Source organism: Aptenodytes patagonicus, chromosome 1, assembly GCF_965638725.1.
Source record: "Aptenodytes patagonicus chromosome 1, bAptPat1.pri.cur, whole genome shotgun sequence".
NCBI lineage: Eukaryota > Metazoa > Chordata > Aves > Sphenisciformes > Spheniscidae > Aptenodytes > Aptenodytes patagonicus.
Window position 1 is genome coordinate 133,387,615 of NC_134949.1, and position 24,393 is coordinate 133,412,007.

General features: G+C 35.4%; 1 protein-coding gene across 12 annotated transcripts in view; it reads left to right on the top strand.

Annotated features, from left to right (window-relative positions):
• Positions 1 to 24,393, top strand: part of DMD (dystrophin) — a 1,394,632-nt gene that overhangs the window by 940,136 nt on the left and 430,103 nt on the right. For all 12 annotated transcript variants that reach the window (XM_076355694.1, XM_076355734.1, XM_076355779.1 and 9 more), the window contains 2 exons: positions 14,675 to 14,822; positions 16,789 to 16,938. In XM_076355694.1, coding sequence (XP_076211809.1) covers positions 14,675 to 14,822; positions 16,789 to 16,938 — 298 coding nt within the window. The remainder of the gene's footprint in view (positions 1 to 14,674; positions 14,823 to 16,788; positions 16,939 to 24,393) is intronic.

Genomic DNA, 24,393 nt, shown 5'->3' on the forward strand with positions numbered 1-24,393 from the left:
TGTTGCTGTTTATACTAGGTTTTATAAAAGCATATGTTCTTAACTTAGATGTTAGGCCTAAATTGAGATGACATTCTGCTTTAAAGTATAGTCACTGGTAAAGCTTTCTTCATGCAAGTTTTTTAAAACCCAGAATATTCCTTATAGAAGTACGTTAATGAGTGCCAGAGATGTACTAGAAGAACTAGTAGTGTGCAACAGTTTTGTTACTTCTGATGTATCATGTGACATTTTTTTGGTTTAGAGCCACGGGGGGCAAAAGCTGTGAAAATGTTGGCTGGAGTGGTAAGGGAGTGTCCTGAAAGGTTATTATTGAGTTTAATCACGATTAAAGCTTCACTTGGAACATGTTAAAATAAGGAGATGCAACAAGTAAGCTACAGCTGTCAGAAGCTACAGCGGTGCTTTAAATATTTCTTCCTGCTGCATTTCCAGGTGTTGATGGTAATGCTACTTGTTACCCAAGGGAGTCCTTGGCCTTTATTTATCACACTAAAAGCTGTTCTTTTGTACAATGGAAACCCATTTGTGTTTCCAAGCCTTAACTTGTTATGTAAGTGCTAACACTTACAAAACAATAACACATCATTTTAATAGCCCTGTAATCTGCTTCGGCAACACAGAAGAAAGAGATTGGTGGTTGAGCTTTGTCTGAGAATATGACATATGTTCCAGTTCTGGTAAGGATTGGTATTGTACTTTCCTTCATTTATCGATAGAAATGTGTATCTGAATGCTGTTTTGGCTCAAGGCGGTGTTAGCAGTATATGGAATTTCTTGGCACATTCTATATTTTAAGAAAGCCTAGGATCTCTTAAATGGGAATAATACAGTTATGTTCCCTAGATGAAGGTTCATAAATAAATACTTGCACACGTGTTCCTCTTTTTGGTCTGTTTGGTTTGTTGACCGGTTCGTTTTTTTTCCTCTGGAATGACAGCTTGTGTAATTTTGAGGACAATGATTGCAGAGACCTCAGTTAGTGAACTCTGCATGAATAAATGCATTGCTGTGGAAGGAATACAGATAGTGTTGTGTTAAACTGATAGAAATGCTTTAGATGTACTGTAGCAAGACCCAGGTGCGTCAGGACAGAGGAGTTTGCGCTTCTATTCATCGCCTGGTCTTCCTGGCTGTGTCAGAGCCACGGAATGCTTTTTGCTCCCAGATCTTGGAAACAGATCCTACCTGCAGTCTAGCTGCTGCCTCCCAGTACATGCTTTTTCTTCATCTTTTTACTCTCACAGACTAGATTTTTCAAAGGGAAAAGACCTAGTTGACAGGAATATGTGGTGTGTTCTAGCTAGGTCTCAATTATTGATGATCCTAGGCATGAAAAGACTGCAGGCTTATCTGCTGCACAGTCTTCGTATACTCTTGGTGTCATGGGATTTTCATGTCTTTTATGCTTAGGACAACTAATGAACAGCTAAAAGTTGCCAAACTTGGTTTGGGGTCCGGTCAGGTTCTCTCTTTTTAGGACTTGAAACCCATGTCAGCCAAAGTGCCTTAATTTTTCATTAAGAACAAAGCATGGGGCAAACAAGAACAGTTGAAGGAAGTGACCTCTACTTCCAGTCAAAAAGAGATAATATAGTCACGGCATTGTCCATTGCATTTTAAACGCAACATTTTAAAATGTTTAAACATTTAAACATTTTAAAACCGTAATGGAAGAAAGTGATGCTGAAGGGAGAGCGGACTAGGTAGAATACATTTTCATTTAATAATTTCAAAGAAAAATAAAATAGATATTAACATTATCAATCTTCTACAAATCAGAAAAGAAAACTGATTCTAAATTTTTAATAGGTTTTATGTTTTATTCTTTGTAGTCAATACATTGTGCTCTGCTTTGAAAGCTGATTCTCGGTAGCTCAAACAGAGGAGCAGTGATCAATTGAAATTTTATTTTCTATTACATTTTTTGGCTCAGCAGATCTCAAGATAAAGGAAGTGGGAAGAAATTAGCAATTGAATAGATTCCAGAAATGAAATCTGACAGTGATTTCAAATTCAAGTGTAATGTTGCTAAGCATTATTTAAATGGCAAGGAAATTTTATATACTGTAAAGTCTGTTTTGCTATTGCTTACCAAGATGGAAGAAATTGATTTTGATAACCCTGCACAGTTTACAGATGGGGCATAGACACTACATTTTGGGCATATTTCTCAAGCCAAATTCAAACATATTCATCAGTTGGGGGGGGGGGGGAGAAGATTACAGAAGTAACAGAAACTAACATAGATATTTTTGTAAGATGCATGAATGTGAGAATTTAGTTGGAGGCAGGAGGTGTATGGTGATATTTTCAAGGATGCCCATGACATTAAGCTCTCCCAGGTAGTCAAATGCTGAGCTGATAGTGGGAAACTCCAAAACTGAGCGCGTGGGCAACAAGTGGCAGATGATCTTCATCACAGACAAATGTGAGGTAATGAATATTTCAGAGAAACAGTCTATACCACGCTTACATGATGCTGAGCTTGCAAATGGTAGTTACAACTCAAGAAAGTGATCCTGGCATTATCACTGCCAGAGTTTGCATGCTCAGTATGGAGAGGCAGCCAAAAAAGCCATAAAATTTTAGGCAGCATCAGTAAGGGTATTGAGAACAAAACAGAAAGTGTTGTTTTGCTGCCATCAAAGTGTGGCATGCTCACGTTGAGTACTGTGTGCAGATCTGCTCTCTGCGTGTTAAAGGGTATGATGGACTTACAGAAAGTATAGATGGAGGAAGGCAACTAAAATGAGCCAGGGTTTGGAGTGGCTGCATTGTGAGGAGAGACTAAGAAGCTTCAGACCTTCAGTCTGGAGAGAAGTCTCAGGAGGGATATGACTGAGGTTTACAAAATTGAAGTGGTGGGTAAACTGAATGTGGAACAACATGTTATTCACCTAATTCTTCAATAGCAGAAGTAAAGGGTACTTGTTGAAACTGTAAGAGGTTGTAAAATCAATTTAAAAATTACTTTTTTACATTATGTTTTCTGAATGTCTGAGGTTTGCTGACCACAGAAGGTTGTGGAGGAAAATATTATGACTCAGCCCTATAAAATCCTTAGTCTAATCACAGTGGATTCTGTGGGAGTATGAGGTGAAGGGACTAAAGAAAGTGGCCAGTCTTCTGTGCTCCCCTCAATTACCATCTCCTGTTAGCAATGTTGGTGGCAATCTGTTGGGCTAGCTTTTCTGACACACTCCAGCATTTTTCATGTTCTGATGCACTGATTATATTTCGGGGTGGGGTGGGGGGAATCTGCAGAATTACTTTGTCAGTTTTCCTGAGGATGCACTGTTAAATGGTCTACTATTTATTCTGTTTGAGAACATAATATTATCACTGCATTGATAAAGAACACTGTAAATTCAAAATATTTCCTGTAACCATCATGAACCCTGTGGTTGGTTGACTTGAAAAGAGAAGATTGATACGTGATATAATTCTAAGAGTTTCAACATGTTAATCCAGTTTTCAAAATTTGGAATAAATATTAAACTACCTATATAATAAGAACTGTAAAACAGATCAAAACCATGAAATTCTATAAATAACTGAAACTGATCGTAGGTTCACTAGACAATAATATTAATCGTAGTGGTAGTCTGGCAGATTTAAGGAATGAGAATTGTTTGGACCATAGAACAACAACTTAATTAAGAACAGACAAGAAAACAAACCAAATCTCAAAACAGTTTGAGGAACCTGTACTGCTCTTCAGTAAAAAGAAGCTGTTTTTTTTAAGTTTTAAAAGGTCAAATGCTGATCCCAGGCAAAGCTCAGACTTAAAATTGGCTTTGAATCTCCTTTCTTTGGTACTGAAGATCAAGAGGTTATGCTTGAGTTAACGTTTGTGTAGGATGTTATCTTTCATTTGCCTTTATCAAAGAGTTTCAAAGCTGTAGAAATTTGAATTCAGTGTTTAATGTTTCTGTAACTTGCAGTTTTAATCCATCCAGCTAAGAATTAGGTGAGAATGTAATTTTAGCATATCTAGTCATTTTATCTTACTGCAAACTTTGGAATAGACCAGGCAGTTGAATAAAGTGAAACTTGATTGAATGTCTGATACACTGATAGTTAGCAAATTGGGAATTTAATTGAGTTTTTGTTAGCATTTTGCTGCAAGCGGCATGTTTTGGAGAAGTTTGAGTTTGTACTCTGGAACAGTGTTAAACTGAAAGGGAGACTTTGGAGACTAGGGGAAGTTTCCATGGCCCCTTGAATAGATGCTACTAACCCCAGACAAAAGAGGGAGAAAAACCTGTCTGTTTCTTCTTCTTCATACTCCAGCAATCATTGTGAATACAAAATCTTCTAAACTGAACCATCAGAAGACCTCTCTGCCTTTTTGTCCCCTGAGATGCATCAAGCCATATTATGCCGTGCATGTCTGTGCTGAGTCATGCCACGGGGACACTCGAGTTTCGGATGACTTAAGGAGGCAGTGGCTTGCCATCAGGGCACTTGTGTGCCCTGAAGTGCCTGGGTGGTGGCAAGCCCTAGGGCTGCGGTTGCAGCGTGGTGCTGCACCTTCACTCCCGCTGCAGGAACGCATGGGCCAGGCAGAGCTAGTCAAGAGAATATATATCAGCAGGAGAAGCAACATCTCACATAGGAGCTTGACAAGGTGAAGGCTCGTAAATGAGGTTGTCAACAGACTTGTAACAGTGGTGCTGGCTGGTCTTTGTATTTTCCATCTTTGTTAAAAATTTCTCGTGTAATTTTTGAAAACAGATGCCCAGGAATTAGATTCCTTCGCTGTTTCAGAAATAATCAGTTTGGGGTTTTTTATTCATCACAATCTGACATTTGTTAAAATTGGGTTCTGTTGAATGGCAGAGAATTTTTCATTATTTTAGCTGCAAATACATTTGCACTTTTAATGAGCTTGAACCTGCAGACTGTCTGTTCGGATCTCTGCTCAAGCGAGTTTGAAGTAATTATGGAAAGAATGACAGAACAAAGGCTGTTTACCAGAATACTTTTAAATACTTTTCTGAATAGAAAAACATCAGCTTTCTGTTCTAAGTAAAAAATAATTGTTATAAAGTAAATATACTTTTTAATATTTTTCATACCTTACTTTCATTAAAGTATTCTTTTTTTGCCATAACACACTAGCTACCAGTGATTTGTTTCCTTCACCTGAACACTCAGTATATTGAAGGCTGTGATTAGCTTCTCATTGCGATTTAAAAGCTGGCTTAGGATGAAGAGATTTCATGACAGTTAAGTCAATAAAGTTATTTTTTATTTCCAACAAAAAATTAGCTACATATTGAATTTTCTGAATTTCCTTTTTTTGACTGTTGAGAGTTCTTACAGTAAATCACTAGAAAAGAATCACTCTGGTATAAATTTGCATTGTGTTTACAAGTAGTGTAGCTAAACTTCTTACCGTTTAGTATTTAGATCTGACTTTTCTAAAGTTTCTGTGATATTTTTCATTTCAATTATTTTATTTACAGTTCCTTACCCAAATGAAGCATATTTGCACATTCTTTAGAGAAAGAAAGAAAGGAAATTCATTCTCTCTTAGTAAATATTTTGTCTAAATTGTCAAGGTACTATTTTGGTGGCTTCTTAAATTCTCAGTAACAGGTACTAAATGCACTAATTCCTAATCTTAGAAATACCATAAATATAAAATCAACAGCTGAATGTTAAAAAAATAAAAAGGCACCAAAACATTATTGGAAGTGCAAGTGGGAATATGAGTCACAAGTGCAGATCTGTCCTACTCCTGTGATTGCATATTTTCTATCTCTAGCTGACACCTCCTGAATAAGTCCAACATCACTTGTGTGCAGTTACAAACTGTAAACATCTGATGTGTTTCACAAACTATTTACGGGTTGCTATGGTATTGGTATCACATTGTTGACTATGGAGAAAATACATGAGCTACAATATGCATTTCATATGGTTTCTAGAAACTGTAAATGAAAATATAAGCTTACTTGAAATGGGCCATGAATGTTTATGTAATAGTTAACCATTATAACTTTATAAGGATTAATGATAGTAAAAAAAATAATCTATCCAGGGTATTTTGTGGACTACCATAAGAATTTGTTATTGATTCAGTTTAATACTGTTAGGAAAACTAATCCCTAATCTATGAAATACCATATATACAAAATGCTATTAAGAAAAATATTTTTTAATTAATTTAATTTACTACTTAATATTAAATACTGAATATTAGTACGTTCACTTCCAGAAGTATAATGTGTATAAAATTCATATAAACAGCAGTGCAGTCAGAATAGTTGACCAAGGGGCCTTATGAATTTAGAAATACAAACAGAAAGCTGCCATGTTTTAATATGGAAAACACAAAGTAATGTGCCTGAGAACAGGAGTCACATAGAAGACCAAAAGTTACATATAAAATTCTGTACTTCTCTGCTATAGTTTGAGAATTTTCCATTAAGCAAGATGGGTTATGTTTCAGGGTTAATGAAATAAACCATTTGCTGACAGAGAAGCCGTTTAAAAGCTCTTTGGGAACTTAGGCTGGTTTAAAAGGATAGGTAGGGCAGCAGCATGTAACAGCATGCAGACCTGTGCTGGAGATGGATTGGCTTGGTTCCACAGGACCAGCTGGTGAAATGACATCTTATTCCTCAGTCACCTGCTTATCCAGCAAGAGGTACTCCCAATTGCTTTCTCAAGAGCTGCTCGGTCCCTGTCTGAGTCAACTGGTGGCTCACACTCCTTATTCCAGTTTGCTTAGGCTCGGATTTGGAAGCCCATGCTCCCTTAATAACAATTTATTGTTAATTTGTCATTGCCGCTGTGAATTTAAACACCTAGAAATTACATGTATCTGTTGTTCCAAATGTAATTACGGTGATAGAAATCAGCTTGTTCAAAAGGTGCAATCAGTCATCGAGTTAAAACTTTTTATTTGATTACCTGGTTCAGCTAATATAGAGAGTGCTTTATTTTAGTGGCTTGCATAATATGATGCTTGTCATGCAGGATGTTATTCATAATAGAAGTAATGTTCTAGCAGGCCAAGAACAAATTGTAAAGTAAATTATGAAGTGCACCTGCAGCTCCCATTAATTGCAATGGACCTTTTAATTACTATACTACATACTGTTCCTGACTAGGATAAGGAAGTAGATCTTTATGGAACATGGGGTTTTTTGTCTGAATTCTTAACTCCTTCTGTGCACATATACAGATATATGTATGCGTGCACGCGCATGGACTCTCTCTCTCTCTCTCTCCATCTCTCAAAGAATTCCTGGAAAGTCTTAGCTTGAAAACATCCCACATTGCTCAGATAATAAAACTCAATCCTACTGATCAACATTTAAATTAGTCATCAAAGTAAAAAATCTTTCCTTTATGACTGCGAAAAGTTTTAAATGTTTTAAGGGTTGCAGTTGATTTCAGAAAGGGTGATAAAACTGACAGTGTACTTAAGATGAAAAAGGAATCTTGCCAATTGCTATCTCTGCTAGGAGACAAGAAATCTTTTTGATTTCTCATTCAAAATACTATACAGCTCAATAATTTTGCTCTCAGGTGCATTGAGTTGAACACTCTGCCTTTTCTGTGCCAGAATTAACATATTTAAAGTTGTATCTTTCTCAGGTTTATCTTTAGGGTACCGTCACATAATGCCTCCACTGAGCTACGCGTTTTACAAATGAGTAGAAGTGATAGGAAACCAAAAAAGTAAAGCTGTTGCTGAGAGCTCAGGTTCTGGGGAACCTGCTCAGGTTGAGGAACAGAGGTTTTATTGTGCGGTTCACCACGTAGCAATGGATGACTGATTTGCAGACTTCCACATAATCGGGGCAGAGGGGGACACTGCCTCAGAAAGATTTGAAGTTGTGCTTCTGCTTTTAAGATTACAGGGAGCTAGTTTTTCTTCATTTTTATAGTTACAGATCTCAGCGTAGATTAGCACCTGCCTCAGTTTCACAAAAATAAATGTTTTTATTAGGTAACCTATTTTGGCTTGAGAAGAGCATTTGACCTCTCAAGTACACATACATTTCTCAGTGAAGAACACTATAATAAATGTGGTGCTGTAAAGTTGGTCCTTCTCTGCATGTCCTATACAACCAAAATGGGTAAGTCTGTATGCATCAGGAAGGTCCAGATTTCTGGCTGCATAACAGTACCCTGTAAGAGATTCAGAGCTGTAGTACATAGGCATAAGAAATATTAGAGTCCAGCAGCATCAGGGCTTTTCATTGATATGGCTTGTATTTCCAGAAATCCTAGACAAACAACAGTTCCTGAAAACAGTCATGCAGGTTTTCATAAGAAAATTTAAGAAAAAAACAGGAAAGTATGGCTGTTAATAGGCTTCTTTTGCTATTTATGGTGTTCACTTTTTCTGTATTTGTTTGTATAAATGTCAGTATATGTGTGTATATATATGTATACCTGTATGTATGTTTGTCTATATATGCATGTGTGTATATATATACATATATAAAGACATAAATAGTTTTGGAAGATTTTGTTGTTTTTACAGTAAATATCTTTTTTTTTTTTCCTCTAAAGAACAATTTGGCATCAGTGGCGTGTGTTTGTTTAATCTCTAGGCAGTTACTGTGGAGTAGTTTGTTCATGAGCTTAAAAAAGAGCAGTAGTGGGCTCATATATCTAGTAAATATTAGAATATACGGTGTTAAGAACGAAGGGAAATAAATCTGTTTGCTGATTCAGAATTCCGTTCTAGATCTAAAGCAGGAACTTGATCTAGAACTTTTATTCAGAGCCTGTTCAGAGCAGCAGAAATTTGCCAAGCATTTCAGTTAATATATTAATTTATTTTTCAAAACAGTATTTTCATGCTCTAAGTGTAGTTATGAATATTGACTTTTGTGTATTGAAGATTACTTTCTCTTTGGTAAGATGGTGAGTCATTTTTAAAGTAGAAGTTGTTATTGGACATCCAGTAGAGCAGTTGTCAAGTGTTTTTTACTGATGCCTATTTAACTATACAAAACATGTTGGGAGTCACTGTCATGTTCCTACTGCCTTTATTATCTACAGAAAAAATCAACTTTTTAATTAGGACCCATTTTGACAGAGGCCTCTGGTGCAATATTTTCCAGCTTTGAAGCACTTTTGAAACGTAAAAATTACATTACATAACAATGATTGCATCAGCTTTGCTTATGGCTTTACAGTATCAATGATTCTCGTTCTGCAATAGATGTCTTGACTAAAAAGTTTACGCTATTTAATAGCATTGAGTTCCTATTTCTAAAATAATCACAATTATTACCTTTCCTATAGATCACCCTGAATTTTAAGTCTATGATGAGGTGTGATTTTCATATTCTGGATCATGAAATCTTACATTCATTGGTCCTCTTCTTTGAATTCTTGGTATTTTAACTCAATTCACCAGACAATAAATCTAGCTGATTACTTAACTGATAAGAATCCCCATCTAGCAGGCTTTCATCTTCTTCCCTATTCAGAGCAAATCAATGTTATCTTTGTGAAAAATTGGCTGCCATTGGCCAAAAGGCTGTGGCCAAACATTAAAGTGGGTTAAATTCAGCTACTTAGTTGATCAAATAATTGTTCTTTCTAATAAATTGCAATTTAAAAAAAAATAATTAAATCAATACAATTAAATAAATGATCTTATCAATCAACATTTTATTATAGCTTTTTTTTTTTTTACAATAACCTCATGGATTTGATTTTGAAACAGGTATTTTCTTGTCTGCAGTTACAGCATGTGAAATGATAAAAAGGAGCAGCTGTTCTTGAAGACAACAGTATGTTTAAAAGTTGCAATGTTAGCTTCTGAAAGTACCTAGAAATATTGGCATGAATTTTTTGCCACAGGAAAATAGGACACAGTGTATGTTGGTTTCCAAAGTCCACTCATGTCAGTGCAAGTCTTTTCTCTGGCAATATAAAGACATGTAAATCTTTACTGCTTAATTTGTCTATTGCAAAAACCTAAACCTATTTAATTTATACGGGGGGAAAAATAAAAAAGGTTTTGTCTAAATAGCTTAAATCAGGGGGAGATACAGCCTGAAGAGAGGAGGAAAAGCACAGCATCTCTATGTCTTTCTCCAGCTGGAAAGAGCTGCTGACCCCACTGGTACTGATCCCCCAAGGCGGTGGCTGTCTGTCTGTCCATGCTGCATTAACTTCTGTCACAATGTGGTTGCAGCTCCTGAGGGACAATATATTCTGTTGTGAAATATCTTCCGTCCTGTGCGCATCCTTCAAAGTCTTAGATGTGTGGTGATAGTTGAAAGTAACAAGTGGTTTGATATTTGTCAGTTATAACTTTCTGAAATCTTTGTAAACCTCTTGGACGTTCCATGAGGCCAGTTTTATTTAGTCTCTTCAGGCTTCTCTGTGATCTGATTCTGCATAAGGACCTCTCCTGAGCCTTGAAAATCTGTGCTCAAAGGCACATGTTTGGTTGTGAAAATTTTACTTCTGGATTTCTTTGGGCTGTGGAGTACTGTTTAATGCAGTTCCACTTGCAGTAGAATTGTGAAATATAGATTGCTGAGTTAGTTTTTTTGTGAAGTACAGTGTACATGAATGAGAATTCCCCCCACCCCTCCAAGTGTGTGAAAGGTAGTTAATGACAGTGTTAATGTGTCCCCTTGCGGGCAGCTGGCTTTCCAGTCAAGATTCAAAGCATGGTGGGAACAGGGGAAAAATGTCATCTCCCAAGCTCCATTTCTTGACTTGTGAATTAAGGTTCTTTTCCACAGCTGTGCCCATCTTTGCTTCTGACCCTTGACTGGTACAGTAGGTTTCTCCTTTCTTTTTCTATCAATACACGCTTCCCAATAAGCACTTAAGAGTGTCCTCCTCCTTGTCTCCACAGTGTCTCTCAGTTTCTCAAGAGACAACTAAACCCTGTATACCCATATTGCTGTAGCCTTAGAGCATGCAACTCCTCACTATCTGGTTCTTGAACACTAGCTAACAAAAAATTGTCCTGTGCGAGGGTAGATTGAAATTTATTGCTTACCTAAAATTCCAGCTGCAATCCATCTGAAATGCTTGAGATAATAGCAATCTATGGATATATTAGCTGAGAGAGAAAAAAAGCATCCTCCATTTAAACCTGTACTGGCTTTTACTAATCTCCTTTACACGAACTTTGTATATTTATTATGACTGAATGCATGATTTATTATTGGACTTCAGAATACTTAATAATACATTCTGCACTTGCTTTTCCCTATATATAATTTTTTTCAGCCATAATCACTGCAAATCTGTTTCCTGAAAAAGTATTAAGAATATTTATAATTCACAACCAATATTTCAAGAACTTAGTGCTTTTTTCTTATCTAAATGCATTGAATTGTCTCAGGAAATAAAATACCTAGCACTTAATTGTAGTTGGAGAGCTTTAATTATCCCATTCATTATTATCACTACTACATGCTTAAATAAATTCTACAAAAAACATTAAACTTGAAGATAAACAAAGAAATAATGCTTCATATTTTAGAAATGAACAGAGAACATCTTTAAACTGTGCTGTAAAGAAAAAACCTTGAAAGTGTGAGCTTATTCAGTATTATTTGGATGCATCAATGCATAATACTGTTTTATAAGGTTTTTCTTGTCCAAGATATTCACTGCATATATTGTTGACGTTGCTACTTTCTTAGGTTTTTTAACTACAAAAGGAAGGATGGACGTAGGACAATAGTTGGAGACACTTTCAGAAAGTGTTTGGTTCTTGTAATTTGAATGGAAACACATCTCTTTTTCCAGAACATCTTTGTAGTGATGTCTTCTTGCCTGGCTTTTGCCATCCGGGAGAGACTGTGTCACATGCATGGCGGCTATCATATTTTTCAGGTCTTCTTAAGATGTGGCAAGTTTAGTGCAGCCAGGCTGTGGAATGTAGCAGCTCAATAGTGAAGTCTGCTAAAGACTGTCACCTTTGGTACTTTACTCTGGTTTTTAATCTACTATTTCGGAGAGGGGTCTGTGGAGTCTATAGTTTAGTATAGCAATCCTCATCTTGCAAGGATGCCATGTTAAGGAAATGCAATAAACACCAATAAGATGGAAGGCAGGTAAAGCACTAGCTAACCTTTTGCTAGTTTGCAAGTTGTGTAAAATAATAGTTGAATTGTATGCTCCTGGTTTTATTTTATAATAGTCAGCATTCCAACAGCAAGACTCTTTCCCGCCTCAAAAATAATCTATAAAAATTTCTTGCTTGTACCATGAAGTCAGATGATTCTTTTGCTGTGAAATAAAATTTAATTCAGCTCATATGCTTATGCCCCTCCTCACTACTAGAATTTTCACTGCTGACCAAACCAGGGTTCTCCCATTTTACACTGTAACCAGGATGATGTTATTTAAAAGGAATTTTACAAATCTTACAGTTTTTCTTCCTTTGTTTTCCCTCAAATAAAATGCTTTTACTTAAAACATTAAGGAAGCGGCTTTCTTTCCTTGTGAATAAATGTTTCAAATGCAGAACACTTGAAGTCACTTGAATACTTTTATTGTCTGGAAATTACAGTGAGGGGAAAAAAAAGTCATATAAGATTTTAATGACGTAAAGTTAGGTTTCTTAATATAGGGTGAATTTTTTCATGGATTTGGATGTACAAACTTCTATAAGATAGATGTTGACTGTTGGAAATTTCTGAATTTCTGTTCTGCTTGAATAAAAGTTTTTAATCTATAGTTTCTAAGCTGTTTGTCAGACTCTGTGTGTGTGCATGGGCGCAGGCAAGTGTGTCAAGCAACAATTGTTTTCAGTAGTTTTTTGTTAGATGATGTGAAGCTGACACTTTTTATTGATTCTCTTTTGCCTGAAGCTTATTCACATAGCTTTTCTAAAGAGACATCTTTGCTTAAGTCAGCCATCAGAAAACAGTTTCCTAAAAAAAGTAAAAAAAATAATTTGTAAATAAATGATGGCATAGTTTAAAATAAGTGTCATTCCATTTGAATTCTCAGTGTTCTATGGGCAGTGACCATCATGGCAAGTATGGGAGACCAGAGAAAGTTAAAACCATTTTCATTCTGCTTTAATACATTTTTGCATTCAGAAATAATATATTCATAATATTGACCTTGATTCTCCACTATAATGTTAAGTTATAGTCTTAAACCACTAACACAGTCTCTTATTGTGTGTAATAAATGACTTAACCTTTCAAACTCAGTTGGCTCTTGGAAATAAAAATAATAATTAAAAAAAAAAAAAGCTGGTTTTACATCTTTTACTTTGATCTCAAGTAATCTTAATAAAATAACAGTAACAAAAAAACCCTATTATTATTTAATAGGTTATTAATTATTGTTTAATTTTATTAATAATTATTTCATCTTTCCAGACAGGTAAGACTCAGTGTAACCTCAGTTTTGTGAATTAGTTTGGAGGATAAATTACAAGTGATTTATAGAAAACATAGTTTTTCTCCTTCAGAAGAGATCTGCCCATAATGTTTACCCCAAAGGGCTCACATTCTGCCAATGCTCTTCCCTGCTGCCCTTGCAATTTTTCTCTTGTATTTCTTGATAACTTTGGAAGCTTAGGCACAAACGTTCAGATCGCCATATATTTATACAGTCATGGTGAAAGTAGTCTTATCTGACTTATCAGACACCTGCAATGTTCGGTCTCTTCTCCCAAGTAACTAGCGATAGGACGAGAGGAGATGGCCTCAAGTTGCGCCAGGGGCGGTGTAGATTGGATGTGAGGAAAAATTTCTTTACTGAAAGAGTGGTTAAACATTGGAACAGGCTGCCCAGGGAACTGGTTGAGTCCCCATCCCTGGAAATATTTAAAAGACGTGTAGATGAGGCGCTTAGGGACATGGTTTAGTGGACATGGTGGTGTTGGTTTGACGGTTGGACTCGATGATCTTAGAGGTCTTTTCCAACCTTAATGATTCTATGATTCTATGATTCATGTCTTAGTTGGTCATCTGGATTTCCTTTAATTAATAAAAGAAAAAAGTTGTATGGCGGAATTAATCTCTTCCTATTGTAATCATCTAAGATGAATCCATGTATCACACCGTAGAAATGCCAAGTGGCATTCAATGAAGACAATCTGGGTGAGAAATTCAACTGCTGAGTTGTAGATGTAGACAAAGTAGACATCTAAAGTTAGGTGAGATAAATGCTATCCTATTGCTTCTGAAGGACTACAAACCTTACCTACTTTTTGTGGATCTCGACTGGAATGCTTTACACAAAGTATGTGGCACAGTCACCAAAATATCTGTTTGTAAAATATGTACAAATGGGTTTAAGTGTCACTTATTACAGATTTAGTTTGGTAAAATTTGGTGCTAGAATTCTTAGTTTCTGACTCTGGGCTTCCTTGCTGTTAGTTCACACAAAAATCTGGTCTGAGTTATGAACAGTTCTAGTTCTGGCGTGCTTGTTTGCTCCCTGCTATATGTAATCCGGAAGCTGAATTTAGTGACGTTGCAAATTATGACTTTAGTTTTTCTTTTAAAATACATTAATGCCATCTTAAAAGGGTGCTGGTCTGATAATTTTGATATGAAAAAATCTATGGCACAGTTTTAAAATAATTAATATAAATGATAAGAATTTGTTTTCCCTAGTCTGTCTTTTAGTATGGATGAGCACTTCAACATAAAAATAAATGTATAGAAACTTTAATTTCACTTTTTTATTACAGGGTAGAGGAAGAAAAGAATATTTTATCAGCATTTCAAGAGGACTTGAACAAGTTGGTTTTATGGTTAGAGGAAGCAGACAGCATTATTGGTATTCCCCTTGAACCAGGGAATGAAGACCAGTTAAGAGACTGCCTTAGCAAAGTAAAGGTATAGTGAGTTTTATTCTCAATGTTTTCTTAATTAATCAATTCTACATTGAAGAAAATTAAATGCTATTTTCAGAGAAGGGTTCTGCCATCAAACATAGCATTCATATAACTTTTTTAGATAAATCAAAGCAGTGGAATTTCTAAACCCAGGTACAAATATATACTGATCATACTAAAATCGGAAAAGTAATGGAAAATGTATTGAAAGGAAAATACCTGTCCTGTCACTAGGTAATTAATCATTATCTTTTTCATCCTCATTTCTTAATTCAGAACTTGACTGTTTTATCTGTAAAACATTTCTCTATAGGTGTCTTGTTAATCTTTTATAACTTCTTACTTATGAAACAGTATTCAGTATTTCACAAGAGTTGCATGCGTAATTATAAATGCCAACTGGTTAAAGTATCACTGCAACATTTTCTAGACTAAACATCTAGGTGACTTTTTAAAAATGCTTTTAAAAAAGCCCAATAGAATATTGAATGTATGTTTTTAAAGCCTGGAATATTTTCATGAAGGTGTTAGAGCTTTTAGACTATGATACTGCTAATAAATATATCCAATAGAAGTTGCTCTGTTTAGTTTCTGAAATGTGTCCAATAGAATGACTATGTTTAGTAACCTGCACAATAATAAATTAGTAGTTGGAAAATGCATATTACTTATAGAATACCTGCCTACAGGTTTCCTGTTCTTTCTTGAGGATAAGGACTGGTTATCCTTTATGCCAATCCAAGTTGAACAAATTCAGCAAGTGATGGAATAGAGCACTAAAGAATCTGAAGAGAAATCATCAGAGTTTCTTCTATCCTTCTTTCAACAAAATGTGAAAAAAAATCTGAAGATTCTTTAGTAAAAATCTATCTTCAAGTTTCTTTTTAAATAAACAAAAATAGGACAAATAGTACTGCATAGCATTTTAGGAAATGAAGACTTAACCATGTGCTAAGTTTCTCCCGCTGACTTTAGCATAAGATGTCAACGAGCTGGACAGAGAATTTGTGAGGCTTTGCCTCCATTTTCGAGGATATCAGAACGAAGGCAACAATATGTTTATAAGGGGTGTTAGATGCATCTTATAATTTGCAGACATGATTACAGGTTTAAAATCTAAATTGATTGTTTAGAACCATGAAGGCTCCCACTCCTCATTTATACACAAATATTTCCCAATTGTAGCATTCCCAAGGGACACATAATCCAAAATTAAAGGCATTAGCATCTCTTATTTGTATCTCATTTTTACAGTCCACCTTGTTCTTTTGGAACTACACAAGAGAATACATCCTAATGCAGCCAATAATAACACATTGGCTTGCACTGTGGCTCATTTCCTACCTACCTGATTATGTAAATTAAAGAAAAAAAAAAAAGAACTTGAAGAATTTTGTCTTTTAATTACATTATCCTTACTTTATATATCAAGTTACTTTGACAATATTAGTTTGCAGTAACTGCATACATGATGGAGAAGTGGTACATTTAGATGATGCCTTGCATTCTTTGGCTTTACTTGTTTTTTTTGTTAATGAACATACATGAATATTCTTAATTATGAGGTTAGACTGGAGGGCTTTTCACCACGTACCATCTCGGTGATTGTGTTCACAGCATGGAACATGTAAAAACCCTTCTGCAAAGTGCTCGCTCTTTACCATATTAAAATATTATTAAAATTCATATACATGAGCTATTGAGTGTCCAGAAGTGGAATTTATCATGTAACAGTGATTAATATCCTGAGAAACTCTGTATTTTGGCTTTTAAGACTCTCTTTAGGCTTGATCCACTAATACAGTCTCTTTTGGGGGGTTTTAGCCTTCTACATTCAGAAAGCAATGGTTATTTCGTCTTGAATTGAGTTTATTCCTTCAGCTGATACACAAATCGATAAGGGTGAAGATAAGATTGCTGAAAATTCTACCACAGTTCATCTTAACCGCTGTATTTGTCTGTTCCAGTTAAGAGCTGAAAAGCTGCCACCACACAAGGGAATACTGAAACGATTAAATGAAACCGGAGGAATAGCACTTGGAAGTGCATCACTGAACCCAGACAAAAAACATAAGCTTGAGAGTACACTGAAGGAGGCTAACCATCACTTGTTAAAGGTTAGACATATTAGTGATATAACTGTGGTATAAAATTTTAATCTGCAGCACATATTTGCATTATATATTTTCTGATATGTATTATTTTTCTCTCTATGAAGAGACATTTGTATGCATAATGAACCTGAGGAAGAAAAATGTGTACAATACACTGCTGTGAGAAACAATGACAGCAAACCAAGACCATTAGTGCCTGAAGTGATGATGTTGCATCCAAATATACTCCCTAAATTACAGGTCTGCTGCTTAAGGGTTGAATGCAGAGCATCATTTTTGTAGCCTGGTGGTTTTGAGGGTACAGCAAATATTCCAGCTTTTGTGACTCAGGTGTGTGAGAGGCAGTAGCAAATGGCTGATTGCCTTTATGGAAACACTTCCCAATTCTCTCCTCTCCCCAACCCCTAGGTGGAAGCTGCAACCACTGTTTCACGTTTCACCATGCTTCTTCCAACCTTGAGCTTTGAGTTCTGGTTTCTGTGTAGCAAAGTACCACTCATCTTACTTTCTGGGATCTCCATATTCATGGAGAGAAGTAAGGGAGGATTTTGTTGTATTTTATTGTTGAAGTAGCATATTATTGTGTTGGAAACTGGTGACAATGAATAGCAAATGTGGTAGAGAGAGGTAGATAAAATTTGAGTGCTCTCCATACCTCATGTAGCAGAAATGGTAGAAAGCGTTGTCCAGAGGACCACCACCCAAGATATGAATTAGTCTGGTCAGAAAAGGTCAGTGTAGAATCAGCTGAAGGTTTTCCCTTGAGACTAATATCAAAATCGGAATCTGGGAAGCTAACCTGTGGTATCTATTTGTTAAAGTTACCAGAATGCTGGAGAAAAAAGAAAGACTGATTCGTTGTGTTTAGCTCTGGGAAAAAAGCGGTGGGAAAATCTTCTTCTTAGTACCTTACTGAAAAGACAAGCTAGAGTTTCTGGTCAAGAATATTACATCCTGGGGTTTTTTTTTGTTACTGTTTCTGTGAACACAGTTGAATTTCAAGCACAGACCTGGGAAATAAACAGGAACTTATTTGATGTGGGAGTCTCATTAGTTTCTTCCTGACAGAAACAGTCTGGCAAGGCTCGGAATATTAGCTAATGGCTCAAGCAAAAGTGGATAATAAATATTGATCACAGTCACAAACTCCAAGTTGGACACATAAATCATTATTTGGGTGCTTGGATAGAAGTATCTCTTTCTCTACAAATGGGTTTCTGAAATCAATGTATATAGAAGAATTCAGAACACTTCAAGATCAAAATAGTGTTATTTACGAGCTGCAGTAAGCATATACATAGCTGAATTTAGGCACCACAATTTGAATAGCTGAGCTGTAGTATTAAAAGGACAACATTAGTTTTCAGGGAAAAAAAATTACTTTTAGTAAAATTACAGAAATACATTTTAACAAAATCTGTAATTTGTCCCTGAATGTAAGCTTTTACTGATTAGTCATATACCTAAAAATTTTGCATTTTTTTCTGCTTGCTGATGCAGAAGTGTTCCAGGTTACTTGTCACAGTCAGAGCAACTATGAATGCTGTTGAAAGTATTTAGGTCTGGATGAAATATGGGGGACAAAGCTACTGTTTAGTGAATCATTCTCTTTACAAGTTTGTGTCTCCTATATCTAAGTAATGTTTCTGGAAAGACATTAGGCTTGGAATTTACCACTTGAAAACTGCCATTTACTCCTAAAAGACTAAAACCAGAAAATTAAACTTCCATTTGAGATCATTACTTAACCACATTATTTTGATTTCAGTTATCTACCTATGGAGATGTATCAAACTGACAAGTTCTCACTGTCCCTTGCTAGCTGAATCTAAAGAATCTGAAAAATGCAGTATATTTTTTTTCAATGAACAGAAACTGTTTGAAAATTACAAGACTCAAATCCATACATGTTCTCTGAAGGTGTTCCCTTTCTTCTTCCCATACGATCTTGAGAGATGAGGGGGAGGGGGGGGTTAGAAGCTCATTTTGGGTTTCTGTCATTGGATTTTTCCAATGAAGCTGAAGGGAAAAATATTTTTTTTTCTTTTACATATTTTTTTTCTTTTTCTTACAGTTTGTGGAAGAAGCCTCAACTAATTTTTTCACTTCCTTTTCTGAAACTCTAGGGTCTGTAATAAAATTAAAAATCATGGAAAGAAAGTCTGCAAGCCTGACAGAGGGACATAAGTTGTCTTCCTTCAGTTATAGATTTGTAGGCACTGAAAAAACCCCCACAGATTTTACTGTGAGCCAAAGCTCACACCTCTGGCACTTTTATATCAGGCGAACTTCTGTAGGTCACCTGAGGATGGTTTTGTAGTCAGTTGTTTTGATGAGGATATATTTTTTGTGTTCCTCAAGGCACAGTGGACAAACATCATCACACAGAGATTTCTCTAGGGCTTTTCTGTCTCTCCATCCCCTTCTAAGAGTTTCTCTTATACTTTAATCCTTTGTTTCTAGCTGTTTGTTTTGTTTTCTGGCACGTCTGCTAGAAATGAACATGTAACAATCTAGCATTTCTGATTATCTCATGTTGCAGGATGATATTATTTTCAAAATATGAATCATACATGACAGTTACATAAAAAATGTAAGGTAGGCCCTTATCTGGCATACATTAGAGTAATTCTGTTTACTTCAGAGAAGCTGTGACAATTTACACCAGCTGAGAATGTAGCCAAATATCTCATAAAATTATGACAAATTTTTGTTTTGCCTTGATCTGCCAAGCAGGGGAATGGGGGACAACACCTGCGAGTCTTAACATTCAAGGTGACGTATTTGAAATAAGTCATGTTCAAACCTTCTTTACAGTCACAGAAACTGTTGCCCTACAGCAATGCAAATAAGCTGAGAAAAGAAATTGAGTATGAAAGGACTTGCGGTCACATAAAAGAAGCTTTTTTGCTTTTGCTTCAGTATTGTCTTTGCTTTTAGGTGTTTATATCACGTGCTGATGACCTTGAAAATAGTTTTTCTTCCTTTGGATAGTAATAATTTTAAAATGACATTTCTTTAGTCGACTTTATTGAATAGTGATTCTAATAGGCTGCTACCTCAGACATCGTTTAAGCAGAGAATGAAGATTAAAGTCCACATTTGAAATCCCGACTTTTAAATTCTGGCCTGGTTTTACTTATTGTACCCTCTCCAAAGCCAGTATTTCTTGTAAAAATGAAAATAACACTATCTTTGTGAAGTATTAATAGTATGAAAAATGAAGCATTTTATAACCATTTTTCTGCCTTCACATCAAGAATTTTTTGTTTATTTTCAAAGCTCAAAGTATCTTCTGCTGTGATAGCCAAGTAAGCTAACCACCTAGTGCTTCAAAGCATACAAAAGGGGTACTAGGCACTGGAGTTTGTGATGAATTCAGTTCTTGTCATATGCCACCTGCCAGGGCATTTAACAGATCTGTAATGGGTTTCTTACCTTTTACTGAGCAGTAAATGGATTGATAGATTAGGATTGAGACCAGTGAACCATGGAATCAGAGGTTTGCTGGAAGGAGTTTATTACTCTTTAATATTATTCTTGGTCTGGTGTCAGCCAAGAGGGATGAGCTAGATTATCTGAAAGTAAGCTGGATGCCAAAATCAGCATTCTCCTCATTTATCCACCTTAGTCTTCACAACGTCTACTGTATGTATTATGAATGTTATTATAAGTGCCTGATGGAGACATTTTGTTTTGCTGCCTTTTATTTTGTCTGCTAGTATTAGAGCTAATTAGTAGACACTGAAGAGGCTATTTCACTGTTTACTGCCACAGCAAATCAATTTGTTGTGCTATGTGTACAAAAAAAAATTGGAGTGGAGTGACACGGCTATAATTTGTGAACATTTTCTGTACCACCAGGAAAAGTATAAGTCGTCCTAGCTTGGTTGATCAAGTGTAGAGAAAAACAGATGGGCCCAGAAAGTGCAGAAAGACAAAGTCATAACAAGGTTATAGTTCATGTATTGTAACTTGCCTTGAGTAGTAATTATTCATAGATTACCTGTGATGGCATCAAATTTCCAGCATGTCAATGCAACTTAGTTTGAGTTCACAGATGAATGTATTACAATTGCTACTATTGTTATTTGTGGCATGGAGGGGAAAAGATCTTGGAAAATGAATGCTACAGTTTGATTTCTGTGCTTTCAATTTGAAATTAGAATCGTATACCCAGCATTTTGGGGATCAAAAGGTTGACCTTTTCCTGAATTTGCTTTCAATTAATAAGTGACCTGAGTCCCTTAAATGTAGTAAAGTGTTATGCTATGCTAAATTACTTATGACAGTTTGTCATAGATTGCTAATTAAGTGTAGTCCACATTCATGTTATCAGCCGTACTGACAAATGGCGTCGCATATAGCAAAGAGAAGTTTGATCTATATGTTTGAAGTATATGTTGTTTGGATGAACATGAGAATGTCACGAGCTCTAAGAAACAAGTATATATAGGTTGCATTCCTTTTTATTTGAGTGTTGCTAGCAACTACCACTAATTAAGATTTAAAAAGGCAAAAATTTACTAGCAGCGTAAAGATAAATTGCTGTTTCTCAGCCATGCTAAGCATACAGGAATGAAGATGTCATAACACAACACAGAAGTAAAACAATGCTGATGACCCTTCTTTTAAAAATTTATTTTAGGCCAAGTTATATTAAAATTTATATGCCTTTAGCTTTCCAGTGCTGTTGAGTCGTGTTGAAACTAATTCTTTTTCTGGAGATTTTGTTAGTCTAAAGCTTAATTTGAAGGTCAGCTGTTTGGTGTTGACCATTATATTCAGTCTAACTAGAAAATAATGTGGATATGTAGATTACAAGCAAGGATGTACTGAAATATTCCTACTGGTAATAGGATAATATATGATATATCTATGATACATCCATATTTCTATACTTTCTAGTGGGTCTTTTTTGTCACTAGTTGTAACTTATTCTCAACAATTGCCCACCTTAGTAATGTTTCTGTCTGGGAGAACATAAACTTTATTTGCCACTGAATCTTTGACTTTCTGAGAGGACAAATGAAAAGATCTTTAGGTTCCAAGTCAGTAATGTTGTCCACATTATGGTAGAAGAGCTTCTGCTCCTAAGCACAGGATGACGTAAGATTTTAGAAGTCTACCTCTTCTGTGCATGGAGATCTTGAAGGTTTTGATGTGTCCCTTTTCCAGCTTGTTATTCAAACAGGAAAAACACTCAAGTCCTTACACCAATAAAGAAGTTGAATATTCACAGGGAGTGAATAGGGGAGAATTAAGGCAGCCATCCTGAAGGGGACTAAATATTTTTCTTGCTGGTCTGTAGAAACCCTCCCTTTTTCTGAAGCTGAAGATGTAGGAAATACCTGTGTATGCAAAAGCACAATTTGTTTCATTTGTGGTGTGGAACATTAAATAGAAAAACTGGTTTGTTATTTACTTGATCAACTAAAATCTGGATTCTGTCATGTTGGAACGAAGTTGGTTAGCTATTCTTTTCCAGGAATAAAATCGGTGGAGGGAAGTAATACGATATGTAGTTTAATTTAGCCACTTCCTATAAGTTGTATCATATTATTCATAATTCTGTTTCCATTTTAAAATTTTCATCTTTGTTCTTAAAGACTATGATAAGTCTAAACAACTTTATATATAAACAGTCTTGTAGCCTAAACCTGGTATGTGTTATACATATATATACATATATCTTTTAAATACAACCAGAAATCTTCAATTGGATTGCATTTTGTGTCATTTAAGAAAATTGCCGTGTACTGTTGTTTTCAAAAGAAACATATAGAGCAAGGATGACAAAACCTTGCATTCAGTAAGTAGGAACTATAAGTACATTCACTTATAGCACACTTTTTGCAGATTGTGAAAAGAGAAACTGACTGTGCATTTCAACTAAGAATTCCGTAAATAATTAGAAGTAGCTTTTTTTATTTGGGTTTGTTGGGTTTTTTTTCCAAGACCATAAGAATTGCTCCTATGGTCTTATGGAATATTGATAATACCGTGGGTTTTTTTTCTTTTCGTCTTTTCTTAAAATAAAGTTGTCTTACAGGTTGTGAAAATAAGGTAAACAAGAAAGTATGGACTAAAGCATTTGTGGCCTAATATGAATGTCTGAGTTATTGTTACCTTCTAAGCAAGTAAAATAACCCCTTTGGGTTTTTTCCTATTTTTTTTTTGGCTACACATACTGAAGGTTTTCTGGATGTATTGGTTTAAAGCCATTGAGATACTTAGATATTTTGAAAACAATGGATTGCATGTGTTAGAAGACAGAGCGCAATGGGAATTGGGCCCTACAGCCTACTCAGTGATCAGAGGCAATTTTTAGTCATTTTAGCAGCGTCAGACATTAGTTTTTGTTCCACTTTACATGCTATACTGTAAGTCATCCTGATGATTTTCATCAGAAAGAACTGGAGACTATTGTAAAACATAAGGAGACATCTATTTTTTTTTTTAATTTTTTTTGTTAGTTAATGTAATTTGAAAGGTGGATTATAATAGCTCCGTGAATGTCTACAATCAAGGCTACGTATAGGTTTTCACAGTAGATGGAAGAAAATGAATTGGTTTAACTTACACTGAAAGATTTGTTTATTTCCTGTGTATAAAATAAGAGATGCTAACAGATCAGGCTTAGACTAACAGATCACTTCTAATCTGATTTAAGATTCAGTCTTCTGCAACGCTCTTTAAATCTGGAAAATTAGTGCTAAGAGACTTTAAGATCTTGTGCCATGTTTGAAAAGAACCTGAATATCTACACAGACCTGTGCTGGTTTTGGTTTTGACCCCCAACCAAAATATAAATGAGATTCAAATGAGGTGAATATTGCTATGGTATGATACTCACTGATTTTTTTTTTTTTTTAACTGTTGCTTTAGAAGAACTGCATTTTACAACCTTAAAAAAAATATCCAGACATTTGATATAATTGCTGGTTTTTTCAGTTTAAAGTCTACTTTCTAAAAGTGCCTATTCTTTGGGATTTATAAGGACCAAAATTAAAATCAGATTAATGCAGTTCTTAGGAGCAGAAGGAATTGAAAAATATGTAATTTATGCTGTATCTGGAATATCACCAAGGGAAAACCATAGCTGATCAGTTGGCTTTAATCTTAAAGAAAAAATAATTTTACATAGCATATCTATTTTTTTGTAATGGTGGACAAAAATGTTTCAACTCCTTTAGCTCACTTTTGTCATTCAAAGTATATAGTGAAAGAAACGCAGTCACTGCATCTACTAAAACTTTGAAGCAAAGGTAATTTACAAAATAACTTTTCTGAAATAGAAGTGAAGAGCATCACATTGAAAGAAACCCTAAATAGATCCCAACCTCACCTGCTTTCCTTTCCGGGACTTAGTACATGACCCAGTTCATAGATGATCAAACAAACAAACAAACCCATCAAAAAAAACCCAAACAACAAACAGTGGATGAGAAAGAATAT